The sequence below is a fragment of the Macrobrachium nipponense genome, chromosome 28, assembly GCF_015104395.2.
Source record: "Macrobrachium nipponense isolate FS-2020 chromosome 28, ASM1510439v2, whole genome shotgun sequence".
NCBI classification, from domain to species: Eukaryota; Metazoa; Arthropoda; class Malacostraca; order Decapoda; family Palaemonidae; genus Macrobrachium; species Macrobrachium nipponense.
This window is the reverse complement of record NC_087217.1, coordinates 45,307,396-45,331,012: the sequence shown is the minus strand read 5'-3', so window position 1 is coordinate 45,331,012 and position 23,617 is coordinate 45,307,396. Positions and strand designations below refer to the sequence as shown.

Below are 23,617 nucleotides of genomic sequence, written 5' to 3'. Positions count from 1 at the left end.
AGGTCGGTTCAGTTTGCTAAAAGCTCCTGGTCTTTACTTTTCTAAATGCTAACTATTTTTCTTACTTTTCTATATGTTAACTATTTCTCTCGCATGTTTTACCTATAAAAAAGCCATTATCATTTGGTTTTATTTAGTTTATTATATTCTTGTCCAAGGACATGATAGTTTTGTACCATAGGGACGCGACATAAGATAAAGTACCTAAGCTCCTAGTTTTTATTTGTCTATATGCTAGTTATTTTTCTCGCTTATTTTACCTATAAAAAAGCCATTATCATTTGGCTTTATTTAGTTTATATTCTTGTCCAGGGACAAGATACTTTTGATTTCGATTTTAAACCAAAATCGATAGTTTTGTATAACAAGAACACGACATAAAATAAAGTAACTACTTTACGTCATAGCCGTTCAACCACTTCGGTCATTTTGACGATGACTCGAGTGGTGTTTACGAAAGGCATTGTTTGAGGTGTTTTCGCCTTCGCTTCAAATTTCTAAAAGTGCATTCGGGTGAAAGAACGTCTGCTATGCACTCAGTCCAGAAGCAGATTGACTCGAAGTGACAACTGTCTTATCCGCTCTGCCATAACGTGTGGACCCTTATTGTGGATCTCTGTGTTTTAAGATATCAGTGTCTGGTTTGGCTGCAAAATGATTTGCCTCAATTTTATGCTTTTGGTGACGAGCATCTTCATGCACGTTGAAGGCGCCTCAGGTGTTAGCTCAGTTTGCCCAGTCGAAGAGGAAATATTCCCTGTACCTGCGAACTCGGCGCGACGTCATCGCTGCCGAGTATGGACTGCTCAGACGTGGCTAGTGAAAAGGAACTGGGCATGATATTCAACAATCGGTTCCCTACCAAGAACTTCCATTCGCTGAAGGTCACGCGGAACGGCAAACTGAAGACCTTGCCGAAGGGTATTTTCGGCGAGAACACCTTCGAAGAGGTCCTCTTCATCGAGGGCGCCCTCGAGGTGGTGCAACCAGAGGCGCTGATCGGCAGCGCTTCGACGCTGAGGAAATTGCAGATCAGGAGTCACCAGCTGAGGAGCTTCCCCTTCGGGGAGGTAGGGTATTACAGGAACCTCGACAGGCTCTACCTGGGTAATAATAAATTGAACTCCTTCCCGAGGATCGTCTCGACGTCCCTGAAGGAACTCAACTTGGCACAGAATCCCCTGAAGCATATACCTGCTGGTGGACTGTACGGGATGCCGAATTTGAGGGTCGTTTACCTATATTCCTGCCAGATCACGGACGTTCCTGCTGGTGAGTGAATTTGGTGGTCTCGTTTTTTTTTTTTTAATTAATCCCGTCGTTTTGTGTTGTGGGTTGTTTCTGGTGAAAATGGTTATATTTTAACTGCTGGGATGCCTGTATGAAATATTTTTTCAGTGGAAATTAAGTTTTTTTTTTTTTTTCCGTCTGCACCGTCGTCTTATTAACTAATAGAGGTAAACGTACTGTAGACAATGGTATTACATATTTAAGAGTACTTTGTAACTTAAAAGATTCAAGAATAATTTCTCAGAGCAGGGCCAACAGTTGGCTATGTTTGTATGCTTTAGGGAAATTTCTCTCTCTCTCTCTCTCTCCCTATCCTTCTCGCGCTCTCTCTTCCCAACATTCTCTCCTCTCTCTCTCTCTCTATCTCTCTCTCTCTCTCTCGTAAGTAGCCATCTTGCTTGGTGAGACGTACCCGCGTGAAGTCAGATTAATCAACAGATATCACAAGTTTAACATACGACTAGAATTTGAGAAATATCTAGAAGTGTTCGTGAACTATCGGTGATAAGATTAGTGTGAAAATAGTAGGATAAAGCGTCTTCTAAGTTAGTTTATAAAGTGTAATACTATAAATCAGAACAAGATGGCAGTAAGTTCCAACTGCGGGAAGAGGTGGCGTAATTTGGTGTGTTTAGCAGATTCGCAATACGATGAGGTAGCAGGAAGGGAACTGGCATTTCTCATCTATGAAATCAGCAACAGTCCAACCAAAAAGATAACAAAAGCATTCATAGATATATCAGAAGGATATAATCCTTCAAACTGGAACAAATCTAATGAAAACATCTTGAAAATAATTGAAGAAGTTCCAAATAAAATCCAAGTGGTCAAGAAACTCATAAAGAAAATATACATAAACCAACATATTCCGACAAAGAAAATGAATAAGGTGAATCTTGTGAATATCCTAATTGATGCATTAGGAAAAAAGAATGCCAAAAGCATGCAAACTGTGTAAGGTTTGGTATAGCATAGTCAATCACAAAACCTAATCAGAAAATGTGCTGCATGCAACATTCCGACACATCCACAGTGTGCTGAGGTAATACAAGATTTGAGAAAAGATACAAGAATTTTTTGTTTCAACATGTCTATCAGGATAGACAATGTTATTAAATCAAGATTGAATGTACAAATAGTTGAGGATGAAGAAGAAGAGGAAGAGGAAGAAGAAGAAGAAGAACAAGAAGAAGAGGAAAACGGAAGAGAAGTAAACAAAAATGAAATGACAGAAAAAAATAAGGAAAACAAAGAACAAGATAAAAGTATGGATGCAGAGATACTCATTGATACTACATATGAGGCAATAAAGCAGCATACCTACGAAGAAATAAATTACGATATGACAACAGAAAAGCAAATCCCGAAGAGGCTCTACCCAGATCTATACAATGACGGAAAGAGGAAAAAAAAAAAAAAAAATAGACAAGAAACGACAAAATCTGCAACCTTTTGAAAAGAGGGAATTGCAGATTTGGAGAAAGATGTTACTACAAACATCCTAAGATATGTCAAAACTATGAAATATATGGTAAATGTGCATACTTAGATGGATATGGGGATGATTGCAGAGATCTGCATCCAAAAATATGTAAAACTAAAAGAAGGAAAAGGATGTAAGTTCGACAAAAATGCAAATATATGCACCTGTAGCCATGAATCATAATCAAATAAATAACCAACCAAGTAATAAAATCCAAAATAAGAAAGAAACAAATAGAGAGAAATCAAGAATATCAGGTAAAAGAGAAAAGCAAACCACCAATGAGATATGCAGAGGTGTCAGTAAAAAATTTCAAAGCATCAGCTCCGAAATTCTACTCAAGAAGATAATAACTGTATTTATTATGCAAGAGGATATTGCAGAAACGGAGAAAATTGCAGATTCAGACACAAAATGAATAATTATGATGAAGGAAGATCAAATATTATGGAAAAGTTGGATTTTTTAATGTCAGAATTTCTGGAATGAAAAAAAGAACAACATACCAAGAACAGGAAAGAGACATGGGAAAATCCTTATTACTACCAGTATTAAATGAAGGAGAAAACACGCAAACCATCATAGTGATGAATGCGCAGGGTTAGTTACGAGTAACTCAAAAAGAAAAATAGAGTACTTAGAAGAACTAACCCAAAATGAAAAGAAAATAGATATAATGATATAAGTGAAACCTGGTATTATTTCCCAAGAGACTGGAATGATGATCAAATAAAAGGGTTCCAAATTATAGATCAGATAGAAAAAATAGGAATCAAGGGGGAACCGCAATATATGGGAAAGACAAAAAACAAGGAAAAATATATGAGAAATATAGTAACTCAGAATGTGAACTAATAGCGGTAGAATTTGAATCTGAAAAATTGATGAACATAGTAATATATAGACCTCCTAATACTAAAGAGTTTGACTTAATAATTGAAAAATTGGATGATATATGTAGAAATCACAAGGACTGGACTATTCTCCTATCTGGTGACTTCAACTTTCCTTTCGTAGAATGGAAAGAACGAATAGGAGATTGTGGTTGTACTTATACATATAAAAAAGAGAGTAATAGTAGTGCAGAAGATAAGAGCCAATTTGAAAAGCTATTAGATATGCTACTAGAATACAACATTCAACAAATAAATCACCTGCCAACAAGAAAGGAAAATACTTTAGACCTAGTATTTGTGAACGAGATGAATTATGTTAAAGAAATAATAGTTTATAATGCGAATATTTCAGACCATAATGTCATAGAATTAACAGTTTCATTCCAAAGCAAGTGAAAATAGAGATAAGCAAGAAATGAAAAAGTGGGAAGGATATGGAAAATACAACTTCTACAGTAAAATATAAAATGGTCAGAAATTAATGAAGAATTAAACAAAGATTGGGATAACATTTTCGTAAGTGATGACATAAGGGTAAATACGGAGATATTATATAAAATATTGGAGAAAATAGTGGAAAAAATATATACCGAAGAAGAAAAATAAACATCATTCATGCATACCAAGAGACAGAAGGATCTTGTTCCAGAAAATCAGAAAGTGGAAAAAAGGTCTTGCAAAAGAAAAAATGCATGGAAAGTTATAGAACTAAAAAGTAAGATAGAAAATGCAGAACAAAGATTATACAATCAAAAGAAAATGAAAAACGGGACTTGGAAGAAAAAACCCTATTAATATCAAGGCAAAACCCCAAACTATTATACTCATATGCGAAGAAGATGAATAAAAGAAGAATAGAAATAGGCCCTCTGAGAATTGAAGGGAGATTAACGAATGAAAAAAAGGAAATTTGCAACATACTGGCAGAACGATATAAGAGAGAATTCACCCCTAGAATAGATAATGAAGATAATGATATAGAAGTAAGGGATGAAAATAGTGAATATTTAGCTGACATAGATATTAATGAAGCTGATATTGTGCAGGCTATTAATGAAATTAAAAATGGAGCTGCTGCAGGGCCTGATGGAATTCCTGCTATTTTGTTAAAGAAAGTAGTTCATTCTATCGCAAAGCCACTTGCAATATTATTAAGACAAAGTGTAGATACAGGCAAGATTTATGATGAGCACAAATTAGCATATATTACCCCTACTTTCAAAAGTGGATCAAAGACTAGAGGCAAGTAATTATAGGCCTGTGAGTCTAACATCACATATTATGAAAGTGTATGAAAGGGTAATGAAGAAAAATATTATGAAACATTTAATAAAAAATAATTTGTTTAATAAAGGACAACATGGTTTCGTACCCGGAAAAAGTACACAAACCCAACTGTTAGTCCACCGTGAGAACATATTCAAAAATATGAAAAGCGGAAATGAAAAACAGATGTGGTTTATTTAGACTTTGCAAAAGCTTTTGATAAAGTAGACCATAATATATTAGCGAAGAAAATTAGAAAACACAATATCGTGGATAAAGTAGGAAGATGGTTAAAAGAATTTTTACACAACAGAAAACAGATAGTTATTGCAAACGACGAGAAATCGGATGAAAGTCAAGGTAATATCCGGTGTGCCGCAAGGTACGGTGTTAGCTGCAATACTGTTTGTTATTATGATTGAAGACATAGACAATAATGTGAAGGATTCGGTAGTGAGTAGTTTCGTCAGATGACACAAGAATAAGTAGAGAAATTTAAAACTTGTGATGAAGATAGGAACGCTCTACAAAGAGACCTTAACAAAGTATATGATTGGGCAGAGGTAAATAGGATGGTATTTAACTCTGATAAATTTGAATCAATAAATTATGGAGACAGAGAAAGAAAGCTATATGCATATAAGGGACCTAATAATGAGACCATCACAAATAAGGAAGCAGTTAAAGACCTTGGTGTGATGATGAATAGGAACATGTTATGCAATGATCAAATAGCAACTCTGTTGGCAAAATGTAAAGCAAAAATGGGAATGTTGTTAAGGCACTTCAAAACAAGAATAGCTGAACACATGATTATGCTTTATAAAACATATGTTCGTAGTCCACTTGAATATTGCAATATGATATGGTACCCACACTATCAAAAGGATATTGCACAAATAGAGAGTGTACAAAGGTCCTTTTACAGCTAGAATAGAAGAAGTTAAGGACCTAGACTACTGGGAAAGACTACAATTCTTAAAATTATATAGTCTAGAAAGGAGAAGAGAACGCTACATGATAATTCAGGCATGGAAACAGATAGAAGGAATAGCAGAAAATATCATGGAACTAAAAATATCAGAAAGAGCAAGCAGAGGTAGATTAATAGTGCCCAAAACTATACCAGGAAAAATAAGGAAAGCACACAGGACATTAATCCACTACGCACCAGCATCGATAATGCAGCGTCTATTCAATGCGTTGCCAGCTCATCTGAGGAATATATCAGGAGTGAGCGTAGATGTGTTTAAGAATAAGCTCGACAAATATCTAAACTGCATCCCAGACCATCCAAGATTGTAAGATGCAAAATATACCGGAAGATGTACTAGCAACTCTCTGGTAGACATTAGAGGTGCCTCACACTGAGGGACCTGGGGCAACCCGAACAAGATGTAAGGTCTGTAAGGTAAGGTAAGGTCTCAGGATTTTCAGTATCTTTTGACTGTAAATTCAAGTATTCTTCTTATGAGAAGAAGTTAAGGGTTAGCTTTGGATTTTTTTATGCTATGGGCAAATTTCTCTCTCTCTCTCTCTCTCTCTCTCTCTCTCTCTCTCTCTCTCTCTCTCTCTCTCTCCCAAGTAATTTTAAAAGTGCGTTTTTTTCAACAGGAACATTCACTGGATTGAGGAACCTGTTTTACTTGACTTTGGCCGACAACAACCTGACGGAGATTGTTCCCTACTCCTTCGAACTTCACACGAGAAACTCTCGCCTTTTCCTCGCGTCGAATAAGATCAGTAAAATTGCAGAGAATTCGATTAATGGTAAGCTTCCCCACTCTCGTGTCTGTTGAAGATCGCGTCGGTCTCAAGTTCGGCTGCGTGGAATAATGAATTGCTGGAGTAGTAGTTTGAAGGTTTCGTCAGTGTCAAGTGTAAATTAATAGAATTAGCAGTTTGTTTTAGACTGAGACTGTCAAGTCTGGCTGCGTGAAAGAATTATTTGCATTAGTAGTTTCTTAAGACTTGAGTCAGTGCCAGGTTTGACTGCGTGGAATAATTAATTGCATTAGTAGTTCGTTTTAGACCGAGTCGATGTCAAGTTAGGCTGCTTGGAATAATTAATTACAGGAGTAGTATTAGATAGTCGGTGCCAGGTTTGGCTGCGTGGAATAATTGCCTTGGTAGTTTTACACGGAGTCAGTGTCAAGTTAGGCTGCGTGGAATAATTAATTGCATTAGTAGTATTAGACAGTCAGTGCCAGTTTGGCTGCTTTGAATAATTAATTACAGGAGTAGTATTAGACAGTCAGTGCCAGGTTTGGCTGCGTGGAATAATTTATTACAGGAGTAATATTAGACAGAGTCAGTGCCAGGTTTGGCTGCGTGGAATAATTGCCTTGGTAGTTTTACACAGAGTCAGTGTCAAGTTAGGCTGCGTGGAATAATTAATTACATTAGCAGTTTGTTTTAGACGGAGTCGGTGCCAAGTTTGGCTGCGTGGAATAATTAATTGCATTCGCAGTTTGTTTTAGACTTAGTCAATGTCAAGTTTGGCTGCGTGGAATAATTAATTGCTCTAGTAGTTTGTTTTAGACAGTCTGTCCCAGATATGGCTGCGTGGAATAATTAATTGAATTAGTTTTAGACCTGAGTCGGTGCCAGGTTTGGCTGCGTGGAATAATGCATTTGCAGTTTTAGATTAGTCTGTGCCAGGTTTGGCTGCGTGGAAATATGGTTTCTGTAGTTTTAATTTTATTCCATAGATCTCAATGATGCAGAAACATGAAAGATATCCAAGAGCAACTTACAGGTACCAAACTACAGTCTTATAATCTCATTTTGTAGCAGGAACAGTTTCTGTAGTTTCTTGACCAATTTAAAATTTAGAATCTTATATATAGCCATGTACTTCAACTAATGCCGGTGATAAAGGCCAGTTATTAAATTTGAAAGCATTAAAATTTCTTAAACTATAGCTTATGTAAGATTTTGTACAATAGTTCATTTTCCAGTGACTGAAAATAAAAATTGAAGGAATGACTCCAAAGAAAATTAATCTTAAAACTTTTGCTGCAGGAGTGTCAAACTTCCTTAACATGAATGAAAACAACTTGGTTTACCTCGAGGAGGATGTTTTCAGGCCGCTGTTGGAAGGGGGAGCACAACTCTCTATTGAAAGTTAGTACAAACCATTTTTATGACGGATTAAAAGTACCTTTAACTTGACCCAAGTATTGATTGGCTTTACATTAACCTTACCTCAGACTATATTGAACCCTACAACATTTAACCTTTACCCTCGACCTTGATTGGCCTAAACATTAACCTCAACCCTCACACTTGATTGGCCTTACATTAACCTTACCTCACACTTGATTGGCCTTACATTAACCTTACCTCACACTTGATTGGCCTTACATTAACCTTACCTCACACTTGATTGGCCTTAACCATTAAACCTTACCGGCCACTTGATTGGCCTGACATTTACAACTTCCCCAGAAGCCTTGATTGGCCTTACATTAACCTTCCCTCAGACTTGATTGGCCTTACATTAAACTTCCCTCAGACTTGATTGGCCTTACATTAACCTTCCCTCAGACTTGATTGGCCTTACACTTAAACTTTCCCCTTCAGGACCTGGATTAGGCCTTACATTAACCTTCCCTCAGACTTGATTGGTCTTACATTAACCTTCCCTCAGACTTGATTGGTCTTACATTAACCTTCCCTCAGACTTGATTGGTCTTACATTAACTTCCCGCAACTTGATTGGTTCCCTTACATTAAACCTTCCCATCAGGGACTTTGATTGGGTCCTTACATTAAACTTCCCTCAGACTTGATTGGCCTTACATTAAACTTCCCTCAGACTTGATTGGCTTACATTAAACTTCCCTCAGACTTGATTGGCCTTACATTAACCTTCCCTCAGACTTGACTTGGTCCTTAACATTAACCTTCCCTTCAGACTTGCTTGGTCCTTACATTGAACCTTCCCTCCGACTTGATGGGTCTTGGCATTAACCTTCCCTTCAGACTGAGTCTTACATTAACCTTCCCTCAGACTTGATTGGTCCTTACATTAAACCTTACCTCAGACTTGATTGGCCTTACATTAAACTTCCCTCAGACTTGATTGGCCTTACATTAAACTTCCCTCAGACTTGATTGGCCTTACATTAAACTTCCCTCAGACTTGATTGGCCTTACATTAAACTTCCCTCAGACTTGATTTGGCTTTACATTTAACAAACTCCCTCCCCCAGACTGATTGGCCTTACAATTAAACTTCCCTCAGGACTTGATTAGGCCTTACATTAAAACCTTACCCTCAGACTTGTATTGGGCCTTTACATTAAACCTTACCCTCAGACTTGATTGGCCTTACATTAACCTTACCGCCAGGACTTGATTGCCTTACATTAAACCTTACCTCAGAACTTGAATTGGCCTTACAGAAACTTCCCTCAGACTGATTGGCCTTACAGGTAAACTTCCTTTCAGATTGATTGAAGCCGCTTACATTAAACTTCCCTCAAGACTTGATTGGCCTTCCTTACAATTAAACCTTCCCGCCAGACTTGATTTGGCCTTACAATTAAACCTTCCCACCCAAGACTTGGATTGGCCATTACATTACAACCTTTCCCGCCAAGACTTGATTGGGCCTCATTAACCTTTACGCCAGACTTTTAATTGGGCCTTACATAACCTTACGCCCAGAACCTCTTGATTGGCCTTTCATTAAACCTTCAACCTAAGACTTGATTTGGCTTACATAACCTGCCTCAGGAATTGATTGGCTTGAAACGTAATTAACCATCACCCAAGACTTGATTGGCCTTACATTAACCTCGCCCAAGACTTGATTGGCCTTTCATTAACCTTACCTCAGACTTGATTGGCCTTTCATTAACCTTACCTTCAGACCTTGATGGCTGTCATTAACTTCATCCAAGACTTGATTGGCCTTTCACATGAACGTACCTCAGACTTGATTGGCCTTACATTAACCTTACCTCAGACTTGATTGGCCTTACATTAAACTTACCTCAGACTTGATTGGCCTTACATTAAACTTCCCTCAGACTTGATTGGCCTTACATTAAACTTCCCTCAGACTGATTAGGCTTACCATTAAACTTCACTGCAGACTTGATTGGCTTACAGTAAAAAACTTCCTCATTCTTTCCTTGATGGACGTACATTAAAACTTCCATCAGACTTGATTGGCCTTACATTAAACTTCCCTCAGACTTGATTGGCCTTACATTAACCTTACGCCAGACTTTATTGGCCTTACATTAACCTTACGCCAGACTTGATTGGCCTTTCATTAACTTCATCCAAGACTTGATTGGCCTTACATTAACCTTGCCTCAGACTTGATTGGCCTTACAATAACCTCACCCAAGACTTGATTGGCCTTACATTAACCTCGCCCAAGACTTGATTGGCCTTTCATTAACCTTACCTCAGACTTGATTGGCCTTTCATTAACCTTACCTCAGACTTGATTGGCCTGTCATTAACTTCATCCAAGACTTGATTGGCCTTACATTAACTTCATCCAAGACTTGATTGGCCTTACATTAACCTTCCGCACAAGGACCTGATTGGGGGTCTCATTAACCTACCTCAGGACTTGATTGGCCCTTCATTAACCTTACAGCGCCAGAACTTGATTTGGCCTGGTCATTAACTTCATTCCAAGGAACCTTTGATTGGCTGCATTAAAATTTCAGTCCACAGCACCTTGAATTGGCCTGTCATTAAACCTCATTCCACGACTGGATTGGCACCTGTCATTTAACCTCATCCAAGACTTGATTGGCCTGTCATTAACCTTACCCAAGACTTGATTGGCCTGTCATTAACCTTACCTCAGACTTGATTGGCCTTACATTAACCTTACCTCAGACTTGATTGGTCTTACATTAAACTTACTCAGACCCCTTGATTGGTCGTACATTAATACCTTACCTCAGATTGATTGGCCTTACATAACCTTACTCCAGATTTGATTGGCCTTACATTTATTACCTCAGACTTGGAACTTGGGCTTACATGTAACAAACAACCTTACCTCAGGAACTTGATTGCCTTTACATTAAAAACTTTACCTCAGAACTGATTGGCCTTTACAATTAAAAAAAAAACAAACTTACCTTCCCAGGGGGGAACTTTTTGGAGTTTGGCCTTACATTTAAAAACAAAAAAAAAATAAACTTTCCCCTCCCAGGGGACTTGATTGGCCTTACATTAAAAAACCTTTTTCCCCTCGGGGACTGATGGGCCATTACAATTTAAACTTTCCCTCAGGGGAACCTTTGGATTTGGCTTAAACCATTAAAAAACACTCCCCCTCAGGGGGGACTTGATTTGTGGGCCGTAACATAATACTTTTTCCCTCAGAACTGATTTGGCCCTTTACATTAACCGTACCTTTCAGGGATTATTGGGGAATTTGGTTTACCATTAACCTTTTACTTCAGATTTGGACCGGCCTTTTACATTAAACCCTTTACCCTCAAGGAACACCCCCTTTGATTTTGGGCCCTTTTTCATTAAAAACCTTTTTTTACCTCCAGAATTTATTTTTGGCCTTCAAATTAACCCTTAACCTTCAAACAACTTGATCTTGGGGCCTTTACATTAAACCCTTACCTCAAGAAACTTTGATTGGGTCCTTACAATTAAAACCCTTACCTCAAGGAAATTGATGATTGGCCTTTACCATTTAAAAAAAAAAAAAAAAAAACCTGTTAACCTCAAGGGACCCTTTGGAAATTGGCCTTTTTCAATTTTAAAACCCTTAACTCAGATTTTGATTGGTTCTTAAACATTAAAAAAAAAACCTTAACCTTCAAGGTAATTTTTGATTGGCCTTAACCATTTAAAAAAAACCTTTAACCTCAGGGGGGGACTTGGATTGGGGGGCCCATTTCAATAAAACCCGATCCTTTCAGGGGGGCGGGGGAATTGGATTTTGGGGGGGGCCTTTACATTAAAACCATTTTTTAACTCAGGGGGAAACTTGATTAGGTCTTCCATTAAACCAACCTTTTCCAAGATTTTTGGATTTGGCCTTTAACATTACAAACCTTTTGTTACCTCAGGGACTTTGGAGTTGGTCTTAACATTAAAAACCTTACCTCAGAATTGGGATTGGGCCTTGCATTTTGGGGTGGAAACCTCAAACCCCCAGACTTGAATTTGGGCCTTGCCAATTGGTTACCTCAACCCAAGGGGACTGATTGGCTTTGGGCATTTTGGACCTTCACCCAGTTGGAACTTGATTGCCCTTGGCAGTTGGAACATCCACCCCCAGGGACTTGAAAATGGGGCCTTGGCCATTGGGGGAACTTCAACCCCAGGGGGACTTTGAAATTGGGCCCTTGCATTTGACCCCTTCACCCCAGGGACTTGGGAATTGGGCTGGCATTGGGAACCCCTTCACCCCAGGAAAACTTGGATTGGCCAAAATTTGGGCCATTGAAAACCTTCAACCCCAGGGGGGGTGGGGGGGGGGGACTTTGATTTGGCCTTTGAATTTGACCCTCCCGCCCCAGGACTTGAAATTGGCCTTGGCATTGGGGACCTCGCCCCAGGAACTTTGATTTGGGGCCTTTTGGCCAAAATTTCGACTTCACCAAAAAAAGGGCCTTGAATTGGCCCGTTGCCATTGGGCCCTTTTCGGCCCAGATTTGGATTTGGGGCCCTTACATTAACCTTTTTACCCTCAGGGGATCGGACTGGTCTTACAATTTAAAACCCTTTACCTCAGGGCGGACTTTGATTCGGGTCCTTTACCACTTAAAAAACCTTTAACCTTTCAAGAAATTTGAATTGGCCCCTAACATTAAACAACCTTTAACCTCCAGATTTTTGGATTGGCCTTACCTTAAAAAACCTTGTTAACCTCAGGGAATTTTGATTTGGGCCCTTACATTAAAAAAAACAAACTTTTAACCTTCAGAGACTTTGGATTGGGCCTTACCATTTAAAACCCTTACCTCAGTTTGATTGGCCTTAATAAAATATCAGATAATTGATTGGTCTTACATTAAACTTACCTCAGACTTGATCGGCCTTACATTAAACTTACCTCAGATTTGATTGGCCTTACATTAAACTTACCTCAGATTTGATTGGCCTTACATTAACCTTACCTCAGACTTGATTGGTCTTACATTAACCTTACCTCAGATTTGATTGGCCTTACATTAACCTTACCTCAGACTTGATTGGTCTTACATTAACCTTACCTCAGACTTGATTGGCCTTACATTAACATACTCAAGACTTGATTGGCCTTACATTAACCTTACCTCAGACTTGATTGGCCTTTCATTAACCTTACCTCAGACTTGATTGGCCTTTCATTAACCTTACCTCAGACTTGATTGGCCTTTCATTAACCTTACCTCAGACTTGATTGGTCTTACATTAACCTTACCTCAGATTTGATTGGCCTTACATTAAAAGTACCCTCAGACTGATTGCCTTCATTACCTTACCTCAGATTTGATTGGTCTTACATTAACCTTACCTCAGATTTGATTGGCCTTACATTAACCTTACCTCAGACTTTATTGGCCTTTCATTAACCTTACCTCAGACTTGATTGGCCTTTCATTAACCTTACCTCAGACTTGATTGGCCTTACATTAACCTTACCTCAGACTTGATTGGTCTTACATTAACCTTACCTCAGATTTGATTGGCCTTACATTAAAACTACTCATCAGACTATTGGTCGTACATTAAAATTACCTCAGGATTTTGATGGCCTTGCATTGACCTCACCCCAGACTGATTGGCCTTTGCATTGACCTAACCCCAGTAACTTGGATTGGCCTGCATTGACACACCACAGACTTGATGCCTGCATTGACATCAACACAGACTTGATTGACCGTGCATGACCTTCACCCCAGACTTGATTCCGGCCTTGCATGACCGCACCCCAGACTTGATGGCCTTGCATTGACCCTCACCACCAGACTGATTGGCCTTGCATTGACCTCACCCCAGACTTGATTGGCCTTGCATTGACCTCACCCCAGACTTGATTGGCCTTGCATTGACCTCACCCCAGACTTGATTGGCCTTGCATTGACCCATCACAGACATGACCTCGCCCCAGACTTGATTGGCCTTGCATTGACCTCGCCCCAGACTTGATTGGCCTTGCATTGACCTCACCCCAGACTTGATTGGCCTTGCATTGACCTCGCCCCCACAGACTTGATGCCCCGACTTCCCGCATTGACCTCGCCCCAGACTTGATTGGCCTTGCATCGACCTCACCCAAGACTTGATTGGCCTTGCATTAATCTCACCCAAGACTTAATTGTCTTTATCGTTTTTCATACAAGGGAGCACATACATTTCACCAGCTACAATCCAGTAGTTCACCATACCTACAGTTAAATAATTCACCAATTAGTCCAGCAGTTCACCATACCTACAGTTCAATAATTCACCAGTTAGTACAGCAATTCACCATACTTGCAGTTCAGTAGTTCACCAAAGCTTTATCTTTCAATAGGTAACCCTCTCGCTTGTGGTCATGACATCGACTGGTTAGTCAGAAGTAAAAAGCTCTTGGCAAATGTCGTGGGAAGGTCTGCCTGCAGTAACGGTACCCTGTTAACTAAACTGGGTTCTACTGACTACGTTTTGTGGCTCTCCTTGTTTTTTCTTTTGTTTGCCTTGGTGACGCAAGAAAGACGGTAACTTATTCCCTTTATTTTTTCGTCGATCTTTGGCTGCTTATTGCACATTCTTTCTATAAAAACCGCTTTTGGTGTGGCATGCGCTGTCACATTAAGTAGACACTCTTGTGCACTTGCTCTGAGTATGTTTGCAACAATAAAGCTACGTTCTTGGGAATAATTCTGTCTCATTTGCTTGTCAAGTCTGTTGTTTTTGCAGTTTTTCACACATGCAGTTTTGCATTTCTGTGTGTACCATTGTATTTTAGATAGCCTTTCTGTTTCCTGTGCAAATTATGTGCGTTAAATTAAGGCTCCTGAAAGTTACTTGGGTGTTTTCAACTTTTGTATTATATCTATGTATGTATGTGTACATATATTATATATGTATATATATATATGTGTGTATATGTGTATATATGTGTGCATTTATGTGTATATATGTGTGTATATGTGTATATATATGTATATACATATATATACACATATATACATAATTTAATTATACATATAATACAATAAACATAATATAATATATATAACATATATATATATACATATATATATATACATATATATATATAAGATATATACATACATTATATATACAATTATAATATACCATATATAAATATATAACATATATATCATATATATATATATCAATATATATAAATAATATATATATACATTATATAATATATATATATACATAATATATAATATACATATATATATTATATATATATGTATATGTATATGTATATATATATATATATATATATATATAGAATCTACTGATCAATTTTACCAGATACATATGTAAATGTGATAGCCACAATGTTTGTATATATGTATATACACAGTGTGTGTGTATGTGTAAGTAGTCCGCCTCTCCTAGACTAGTTTTCTTTAGGGAAGGAAATATTAATTTATTTATTTTTCTTGAAAGTCTTCGGCTAACTCGACGTCGTCATTGCTTCTGTGAATGGTCCGGGAGTTGACCATCCCAATCCAATCGTTGCTTCCATACATTTATACAAATACCTTACTATTAGTTACTACGTGTACAAGCAAGCACATAAACAGTTGAACGGATACATTCCAGTAGTTCACCATACCTACAGTTCAATAATTCACCAGATACAATCCAGTACTCCATACCAACAGTTCAATAGTTCACCAGATACAGTCCAGTAGTTCAACATACATACAGTTCAAGAATTGACCAGGTAGAATCCAGAACTTCACCATACCTACAGTTCAATCATTCACCAGCTAAAATCCAGTAGTTCACCATACCTACAGTTCAAGAATTCACCAGATAAGTCCAATAGTTCACCATACCTACAGTTCCATAATACACCAATTAGTCCAGTAGTTCACCATACCACAGTTCAAGAATTAACCAGATACAATCCAGTAGTTTGCCAAATAGAATCCAGTACTTCACCATACCTACAGTTCAATCATTCACCAGCTACAATCCAGTAGTTCACCGTACCTACAGTGAAATAATTCACAAGATAGTCCTGTAGTTCTCCATACTTAGTGAAATAATTCACAAGGTAGTCCAGTAGTTCACCATACCTACGGTTAGATGATTCGCCAGATCCAGTCCGGTAGTTCACCATACCTATAGTTCAAGAATTCTCAAGATACAGTCCAATAATTCACCAGATGTACAGCCCAGTAGTTCACATACCTACAGTGCCATAATTCACTAGTTAGTCCAGCAATTCACCAGAGATTTATCTTTCGATAAGTAACCCTCTCGCTTGTGGTTGTGACATCGCCTGGTTAGTCAGAAGTGCAAATTACTTGGCAAAGATCCTGGGAATGTCAACCTGCAGTGACGGCACGCTGATAACTGAACTGGATGCTACAGACTACATTATGTGTTGAGTCCTTCAGTTAATCTGCTTTAGATTGGCTTTAAATTTTAAAAAGGCCTTTTTAAAAAATCTTTTATCTTCAAATTTGTTCTAGTCCTATTTTAAAAGGTTGCAGAATGTTAGTGAAAATAATTTTAGGTATCAAACTAAATCTTAGTTTTCTCGTGTACAAATGATAAACAGTGAATGTCGGGCGAGGTTCATTGTTTTTTTAACTCCCTAAGTTGCATAAACTTAAGTCCTCGCGTAGTACAGATGTTGGTTTTAAAAATTTTTGTACAGTAGGTTTTTTTTTTTATTATGCTGAAGTGAAACCGAATAAAACTTAGCACGGAACTTGGTATGTCTTGACCCGAGTATTTTGTGATCAGCGTGTTGTATAAGAGTCTTTGTGAATAAAACTGATTTGGCAAAGGTACGGAGGCCTCTTCCTGTTCCTAAGCTGCTGAATTTTAGCGAAAAAAAAATTCTAAACAGAAATAACGTTAAAAATGATGGTTGCATAACTTTAATTACTGTGGTTTGCAGTATGGTTATCAAAATACCCTTCGGAGCTCCGTAAGATAGTGAAATATGATATTCTGAAAGGTGCGTCGGAATTAAGAGGAAAAACTGCAATATCCTTACGTAGAAATCTTGGTGGGAAACGACCGCTAATTTGTTAAGGTCTCCCCAGATAATAGACATCGCGGTATAACAGAAAACTTACTTTTTCTGATGGGGTAACTATGTATAATCACTTGTGTAAGTGAGTATCTCTCTCTCTCTCTCTCTCTCTCTCTCTCTCTCTCTCTCTCTCTCTCTCTCGCTCTCTCTCTCTCCCTTCTCTCGTCTCCATCTCCTCTCTCTCTCCTCAACCGTCTCTCTCTCTCTCTCTCTCTCTCTCTCTCTCTCTCCGATAAATTTGAATCGATAAATTATGGAGACAGAGAAAGAAATCTATATGCATATAGGGGACCTAATAATGAGACAATCACAAATAAGGAAGCAGTTAAAGACCTTGGTGTGATGATGAATAGGAACATGTTATGCAATGATCAAATAGCAATTCTGTTGGCAAAATGTAAAGCAAAAATGGGAATGTTGTTACGGCACTTCAAAACAACAAAAGCTGAACACATGATTATGCTTTATAAAACATATGTTCGTAGTCCACTTGAATATTGCAATATATGGTACCCACACTATCAAAAGGATATTGCACAAATAGTGTACAAAGGTCCTTTACAGCTAGAATAGAAGAAGTTAAAGACCTTGACTACTGGGAAAGACTACAATCCTTAAAATTATATAGTCTAGAAAGGAGAAGAGAACGCTACATGATAATTCAGGCATGGAAACAGATAGAAGGAATAGCAGAAAATATCATGGAACTAAAAATATCAGAAAGAGCAAGCAGAGGTAGATTAACAGTGCCCAAAACTATACCAGGAAAAATAAGGAAAGCACACAGGACATTAATCCACTACGCACCAGCATCGATAATGCAGCGTCTATTCAATGCGTTGCCAGCTCATCTGAGGAATATATCAGGAGTGAGCGTAGATGTGTTTAAGAATAAGCTCGACAAATATCTAAACTGCATCACAGACCATCCAAGATTGGAAGATGCAAAATATACCGGAAGATGTACTAGCAACTCTCTGGTAGACATTAGAGGTGCCTCACACTGAGGGACCTGGGGCAACCCGAACAAGATGTAAGGTCTGTAAGGTAAGGTCTCTCACTCTCGTAGAACTAAGTTGTAATACGGCATAAACTACTGCCGGTGTATTTTTCAATTTAGACTTAGACACTGTCACTAGGCTTTTAGACACTGTCACTAGGCCTATTGCCTATGCATCCGATTCATTATAAAAAGTGACTACTGGATGTGTATGAAATAAACATTGGGTTTGGAATCTTCATCTTTTTAATGAAATTTAAGTACCAAAGGGAAACTGGAAAACTGTTAAGACATTTTAATTTCAATAAAATACAACAAAGACTATCGATATAGTTCTTGACTTACTGAACAAAGTATGCCAAGGACCAGCTTCAGTATTGATTATTTCTGATATTTTTTCCATTGATGTACGTAATAACTCTGTGGATTTTGAATATGCATTTATTAGTTTAGGTTTGCCATTCTATCTGTAAATCTGTAATGTTCGTTGTGGTTTAAGCAGTAGAGATTCTGGCTTAAACTGGTCGTACAACAGTTTGTATACTACACAGGTCTTTTTTTTTTTTATATATATACATATTTCTAGTCCTCACTTATAATCATCACATCAAAGCCTTACCATGTATGAGAGGTGTATGCGTAAGCTCTTGGTTAGTCTTTGATAAGAGAACAGTTCGTTGTTACTAATGGACTTAAAGGCAGCTTGCACACGTAAACATAATTTTGTTAAAAGCCGCCATCATACCATTCCGCTATTCGTGTTCGGCTATTAAAGGTTTTAAAAGCTTTTCCTTGTTATTGTAGTTCAAATGAACAATTATGTATGCAAAAAATGTGTAAATGTACACGTGGCGACGTTGAGTGATGGAATGTTATAACAACGTTGCAAATGTCGGGTTCTGTACCTTTTCTTCAAGAAATAAACTTTAATTTGGCATACTTTTATGGAGGGGGGGTGGGAGTGTTGCACTTCGCTATGCATGAAGGCGTTATACTCAAGGTTGCAGCGTCCCTTCGGCCCATATAGCTGCAACCCCTTTCATTCCTTTTATTATACCGCCATTCATATTCTTTATACCATACTTAAAACCTTCTCGCAACGATTATTTCAACAGATTTTAACTCTGGATGACTTCATATGTCCCAGAGGTTAGCCTTTGGCTTAAATTTTTCATTCTAGTTTCAGTTAATCTGGCAAATGCTGACTCTGGATAGGCTAAACTCTTCTAAAAAGTTATTTTTCAGTCTTAAAATTGTCATAGAATAGTTAGTATTGTTTTAAGTTTAATATGTCTTCGGTTAAACTTATTACCAGAGAAAGTATTGATAATACATTTAATTACCAGAGAAAATATTTATAATAATTTAATTTTGAAGTTAAGACTATTGAAAAGAGTTTATGTACTGATAACTAAGAACTAGGCCTAGTACGGCCCCCAGATCACTTTTTTTCAAAAGTTCAATTGAAAAAAACTGATTTTGAAACTAGTAGGAACTTAGGATTCTGTTTTATTGTTAGCTCGCAGACAATATGACTTCGGCAAATTACAGGCCACTCGTACGTGCGATCCTGCCGGTCCCAAGACCTACATCAAAGTTAATCATAAGACAAAGTGACTCAATTGGCATGTATGCACTAAGCGCACTTTGTAAAAGCATTCGGAGAACCATTGTAGGTATAATTTCTTAAAAGCGGTTAATTGTGGGAGATCTATGGTCACTGTTCCCGTAGGGGGGTTGGGTAGGGGTAGTGCCGTCAGTGCACTTCACATGGAACTATGTAGGCATTACTTTAAACCAGTCTTAGGTTCGGTGCCTTTCCGAGGTGATAGTACTACTAAATACCGTATGGCAAATGCGAAGTTAGACTGCCGCACGAAGATAACTTTTATGAATATAATCTCTCAATTACGTAATTTAGAAATGGGTGTATATTATGATACTTTCAAACCCAAGGGGCTATAACTGAACGCGGCGTCCCAAGGCGCCTCCGCCATGTTTAGTACTTGCACCTCGGAGTATTCTTACTGTACCCTCTGTTCATATTCTCTTCCATCTTAACTGCGGAGTTTTCCTCCTGTTAACGCTTTTCAAACCACCTTGCTGTCGTTTCCCCTTTGACCGATGAGTGACCCCTTAAGTCCCAATGCTTGGCCTTTGGCCTATATTCTATATCCATTTCATTCCATAGTCACGGTGACGATTACTTGAGTTTGATTTTGGTATCACATTTTAAAGGAATTTAAACAGCATTTTGCACAATTGGCGTTTTATTGCAGTATTTGTTTCACTATATTCAGAATATTTCAACAAAGAAAATGGGATGGTGCATGATTATACAAAATTGTATAAAAACAAAACAAATTTGTCATTCGTTATAAAACAAAATACACAGTGGACTGGAAATCACTTAATTTGTTGTGAAAATCTTTTTAAAAATCCTTTTATATTTCATTATGCATAACTAATAAATTGTGTATATAAGGCCATTACTTTGTACTATATAATGTATCTGGAATAAGAAGTACCTAATCATTCCATCCCCATCTCTATAAGGTACGTGAAATGTCTAAAGCTAAATCACAGTATACACTAATATCTATCTATCTATCTATCTATCTATATAATGTAAGATTCTATAGTACGCCTGAATATAGGAGGATATATTTCTGAGCAAACAGAACTAGTGTGCGTGTCTTTTGATTTTTCTATTTATTTTCCTGTTTTTCTGTTTCGTCACATTTATTTCCTTTTTTTCTGTTTCCATCCCTTATTTATTTCCTTTTCTGTTTCCTCTAATCTCCTGTCTCCCCTTCGCAATAAGTGACTGCAGTGGGTGTGTAAATTACCGTTGTGGCGTGGTGATTATTACTTTTGAAGTAACCGTCCAGTACTCAACCCCCGCCCCACAACTCCCCAACCCATCACAGAAAGCGCGGTTGCGAAGTGTGCATGGTCAATAGCGAACGGTAGTGAATATCGAGAGTTAGCGTCGTCAACGGCTCAAAGTTAATGTAATTTTCTCTCGTAAATAAGAGTTTGGTTCCTTAAGAGCTCTTTTTCGGCAGGGCGCCGTTTATTTCAAGTGCCGCACTGGTGATCTAAATGGTCCCCTGCACGACATTTGCTGGCGATGTGTTATTGAGTATATAGTATAGTGTGTTTAATGCACGTGGAGTTCAGGCTTTTTAATTTTGTATCGGGAATTTTGCAGAAATAACAGGTATGAGAGAGAGAATTGTGTGTGTGAGAGAGAGAGAGAGAGAGAGAGAGAGAGTTGAGTTTATGTATTCACGTGTGTATGAGAGAGAGAGAAATTGTGTGTAGGTGAGAGAGAGAAAGGGGGTTAGTGTGTGTGTGAGAGAGAATTGTGTGTGTAGGTGAGAGAGAGAGAAAGGGATGAGTTCGTGTTCACGTGTGTATGAGAGAGAGGGAGACTCTTCTAACTAGAAAAAATATTGACATTTATTTTGCATGATGTCGCGTTGGGTCTATTAAAACACTTTGGTACGTAAATTGCAAAATTTGCAATTATCTTTCTGAATCAAAAATGGAATTCGATTTCATCCGTACTTATCATCATCTCACTCGAAAGAAATAAAAGAGATCTTAGACGTACTTAGAAATTCATTTGACACCAAGTTTCCCTTGTTTTAATCCGACTAGACTCTGGAATGCAATATTTCACCCGCTTTGATAAGATGGAACACTGCAACATTGCCGCATGCCTGCATGCAATCCAGCAACACCACTTTGTTCTCTGTAATAAAAAGTTCGGTTTTGTCACGCTACGAAAAACCAACAGCGCAAGGATGGAATGATTGGCAAATATCTGTCTGCGTCAGTGGTTTGCCGTTTGTGCCATTATATTGTCTTGTATTAGTCGTGGAGTCCTCTTGGTTTCAAAGTTCTAAGGACTTGGTGTGTTCAGCAAGTCCTCTTGGGATTCTTAGGGTTCTTGGTATGTGTCCTAAGACCTTTTGGTTCGTATCTTAGGGCCTCTTGTCCTTAAATCTCTTGGTATAAATCCCAAGGCTTCCTCTTAGGGCCTCTTGTCCTTAAGTCTCTTCATAGTATAAATCCTAAGGCTTCTTGGTTTAAGTCCCGAGACCTGTTGGTGTATATCCTAAGGTCTCCTGGTATATGTCTGAAGGTTTCTTCATGTTTATATTCTTAAGGCGATGTCCTAAGGCCTCTTAGTTTTTTCTAAGGGGTTTTGTTCTTGGTTTATATCCTGAGGCTTCTTGGATATATCCGGAGGCCTCTTGTCTAATTTCATGACACTTTTATATTTCAACACGGGAACCGTTTAATACTATTATCAAAGCATTTAAATAAATTGCATAAGTTTAATCAATACACTTAAATTTTTGCATTAGTATGGTTAACCTTTTTTTCCAGTACTAGGACAAAAATATAGACTTTGATTTACACATTTTTCGCAGCGTTGGCTAATAAAACTAACTTTGCACTGTGAAGACTAAATTTTCACATTTAAGTCTTACTGCCTAGTGCGAGGTTATATACGCATATAAATGCCTTCAAGATAATACTGCTTGTATTTCACCTAAGAAGAGCGATGTTCCTGTAACTATTTACATAGCTTTAAATATGTTTCTAATGAAACCATTTCCACTTCCCTAAAATCATAAGTAAATTCTGGATAATTATATATTGCCGGGTTGTGGTTGTACTACCTGACCGTACTCCCAAAAACTGAATATCTAAGCCAGCTGATATAAAAAGAGGCCACTTATGACCGGAATTTCATGAAATCATAGGCCATTGGTCTCTCCAAAAAAGCTGTGTCTCTAAGAGTCTTTCCGCCAAACACATTAGTCTCTCCAAGGCAACTCACCGAGTCTACTCTATTGTAGCCTTTCACAATACACATTCGTCTAATAGTAATAGCCTTTTCGCCAACGCATTAGTCTCTCCAAACAGCTCACTGAGTCTATAGTAGCCTTTCACAAAACAATTAGTCTCTCCAAGACCGCTCACAGAGTCTATTGTAGCCTTTTCGCCAGAAACAAGTGTCTCTGGGAGCCACACGGCCCACCATCACCTCAAAGTCCTAGTCTCGTAATCACGCGTGTCCCGTTCGAGTTTTTGGAAGGTATCCGAGCGGTCCGAGTTGTAGGGATTGACGATGTAGATGAGGTAGTAGAGGAGGTACATCGTCGGGGCATCCACGTAGTGGAAGCTGATGACCTCGTCGCTCATTTCGGAGTAACCCTGGGGGAGGAGGAAAGGCAAAAAGGTGGTTTGTTCATTCAGCGGCGTCAGGATACGTAGTAATCGTTAGTCCTAGGCAATGATTCGTTTTAATTAAAAAGCATTGCGGATTTGCCTAATACCAACAGAGACTAGAATAAATCTGATTTACAAAGAACTACTGATTAACTGAGTACCAACAGCGGTTAAAGTACATTTGAATTACAAAGAGCTTC

General features: G+C 38.1%; 2 protein-coding genes across 8 annotated transcripts in view; one reads left to right on the top strand and one right to left on the bottom strand.

Annotated features, from left to right (window-relative positions):
• Positions 1–519: 519 nt before the first annotated feature.
• Positions 520–16,837, top strand: LOC135201715 (oplophorus-luciferin 2-monooxygenase non-catalytic subunit-like). 2 transcript variants are annotated; one of them, XM_064230888.1, is made up of 4 exons: positions 520–1,272; positions 6,550–6,705; positions 7,960–8,063; positions 16,374–16,837. In XM_064230888.1, exons 1-4 carry the CDS (start codon positions 798–800, stop codon positions 16,509–16,511), a joined length of 873 nt encoding a protein of 290 aa, XP_064086958.1. In that variant the 5' UTR covers positions 520–797; the 3' UTR covers positions 16,512–16,837. The 2 variants fall into 2 exon arrangements, with proteins under 2 accessions (XP_064086958.1, XP_064086957.1); XM_064230887.1 differs by lacking the exon at positions 16,374–16,837 and adding an exon at positions 14,441–14,934 and having other exon boundaries at positions 7,960–8,061.
• Positions 16,838–21,517: 4,680 nt separating this feature from the next.
• Positions 21,518–23,617, bottom strand: part of LOC135201714 (glycoprotein-N-acetylgalactosamine 3-beta-galactosyltransferase 1-like) — a 35,367-nt gene continuing 33,267 nt past the window's right edge. For all 6 annotated transcript variants that reach the window (XM_064230885.1, XM_064230880.1, XM_064230881.1 and 3 more), the window contains exon 7: positions 21,518–23,402. In XM_064230885.1, coding sequence (XP_064086955.1) covers positions 23,229–23,402 — 174 coding nt within the window. In that variant the 3' untranslated portion in view covers positions 21,518–23,228. The remainder of the gene's footprint in view (positions 23,403–23,617) is intronic.

Excerpts from the sequence above, each read along its gene's own strand:
- LOC135201715 (XM_064230887.1), top strand. The coding sequence starts at position 798 with ATGGACTGCTCAGACGTGGCTAGTGAAAAGGAACTGGGCATGATATTC. Across the intron at positions 1,273-6,549 it reads GATCACGGACGTTCCTGCTG|GAACATTCACTGGATTGAGG; the intron begins GTGAGTGAATTT and ends TTTTTTCAACAG. Across the intron at positions 6,706-7,959 it reads TGCAGAGAATTCGATTAATG|GAGTGTCAAACTTCCTTAAC; the intron begins GTAAGCTTCCCC and ends CTTTTGCTGCAG.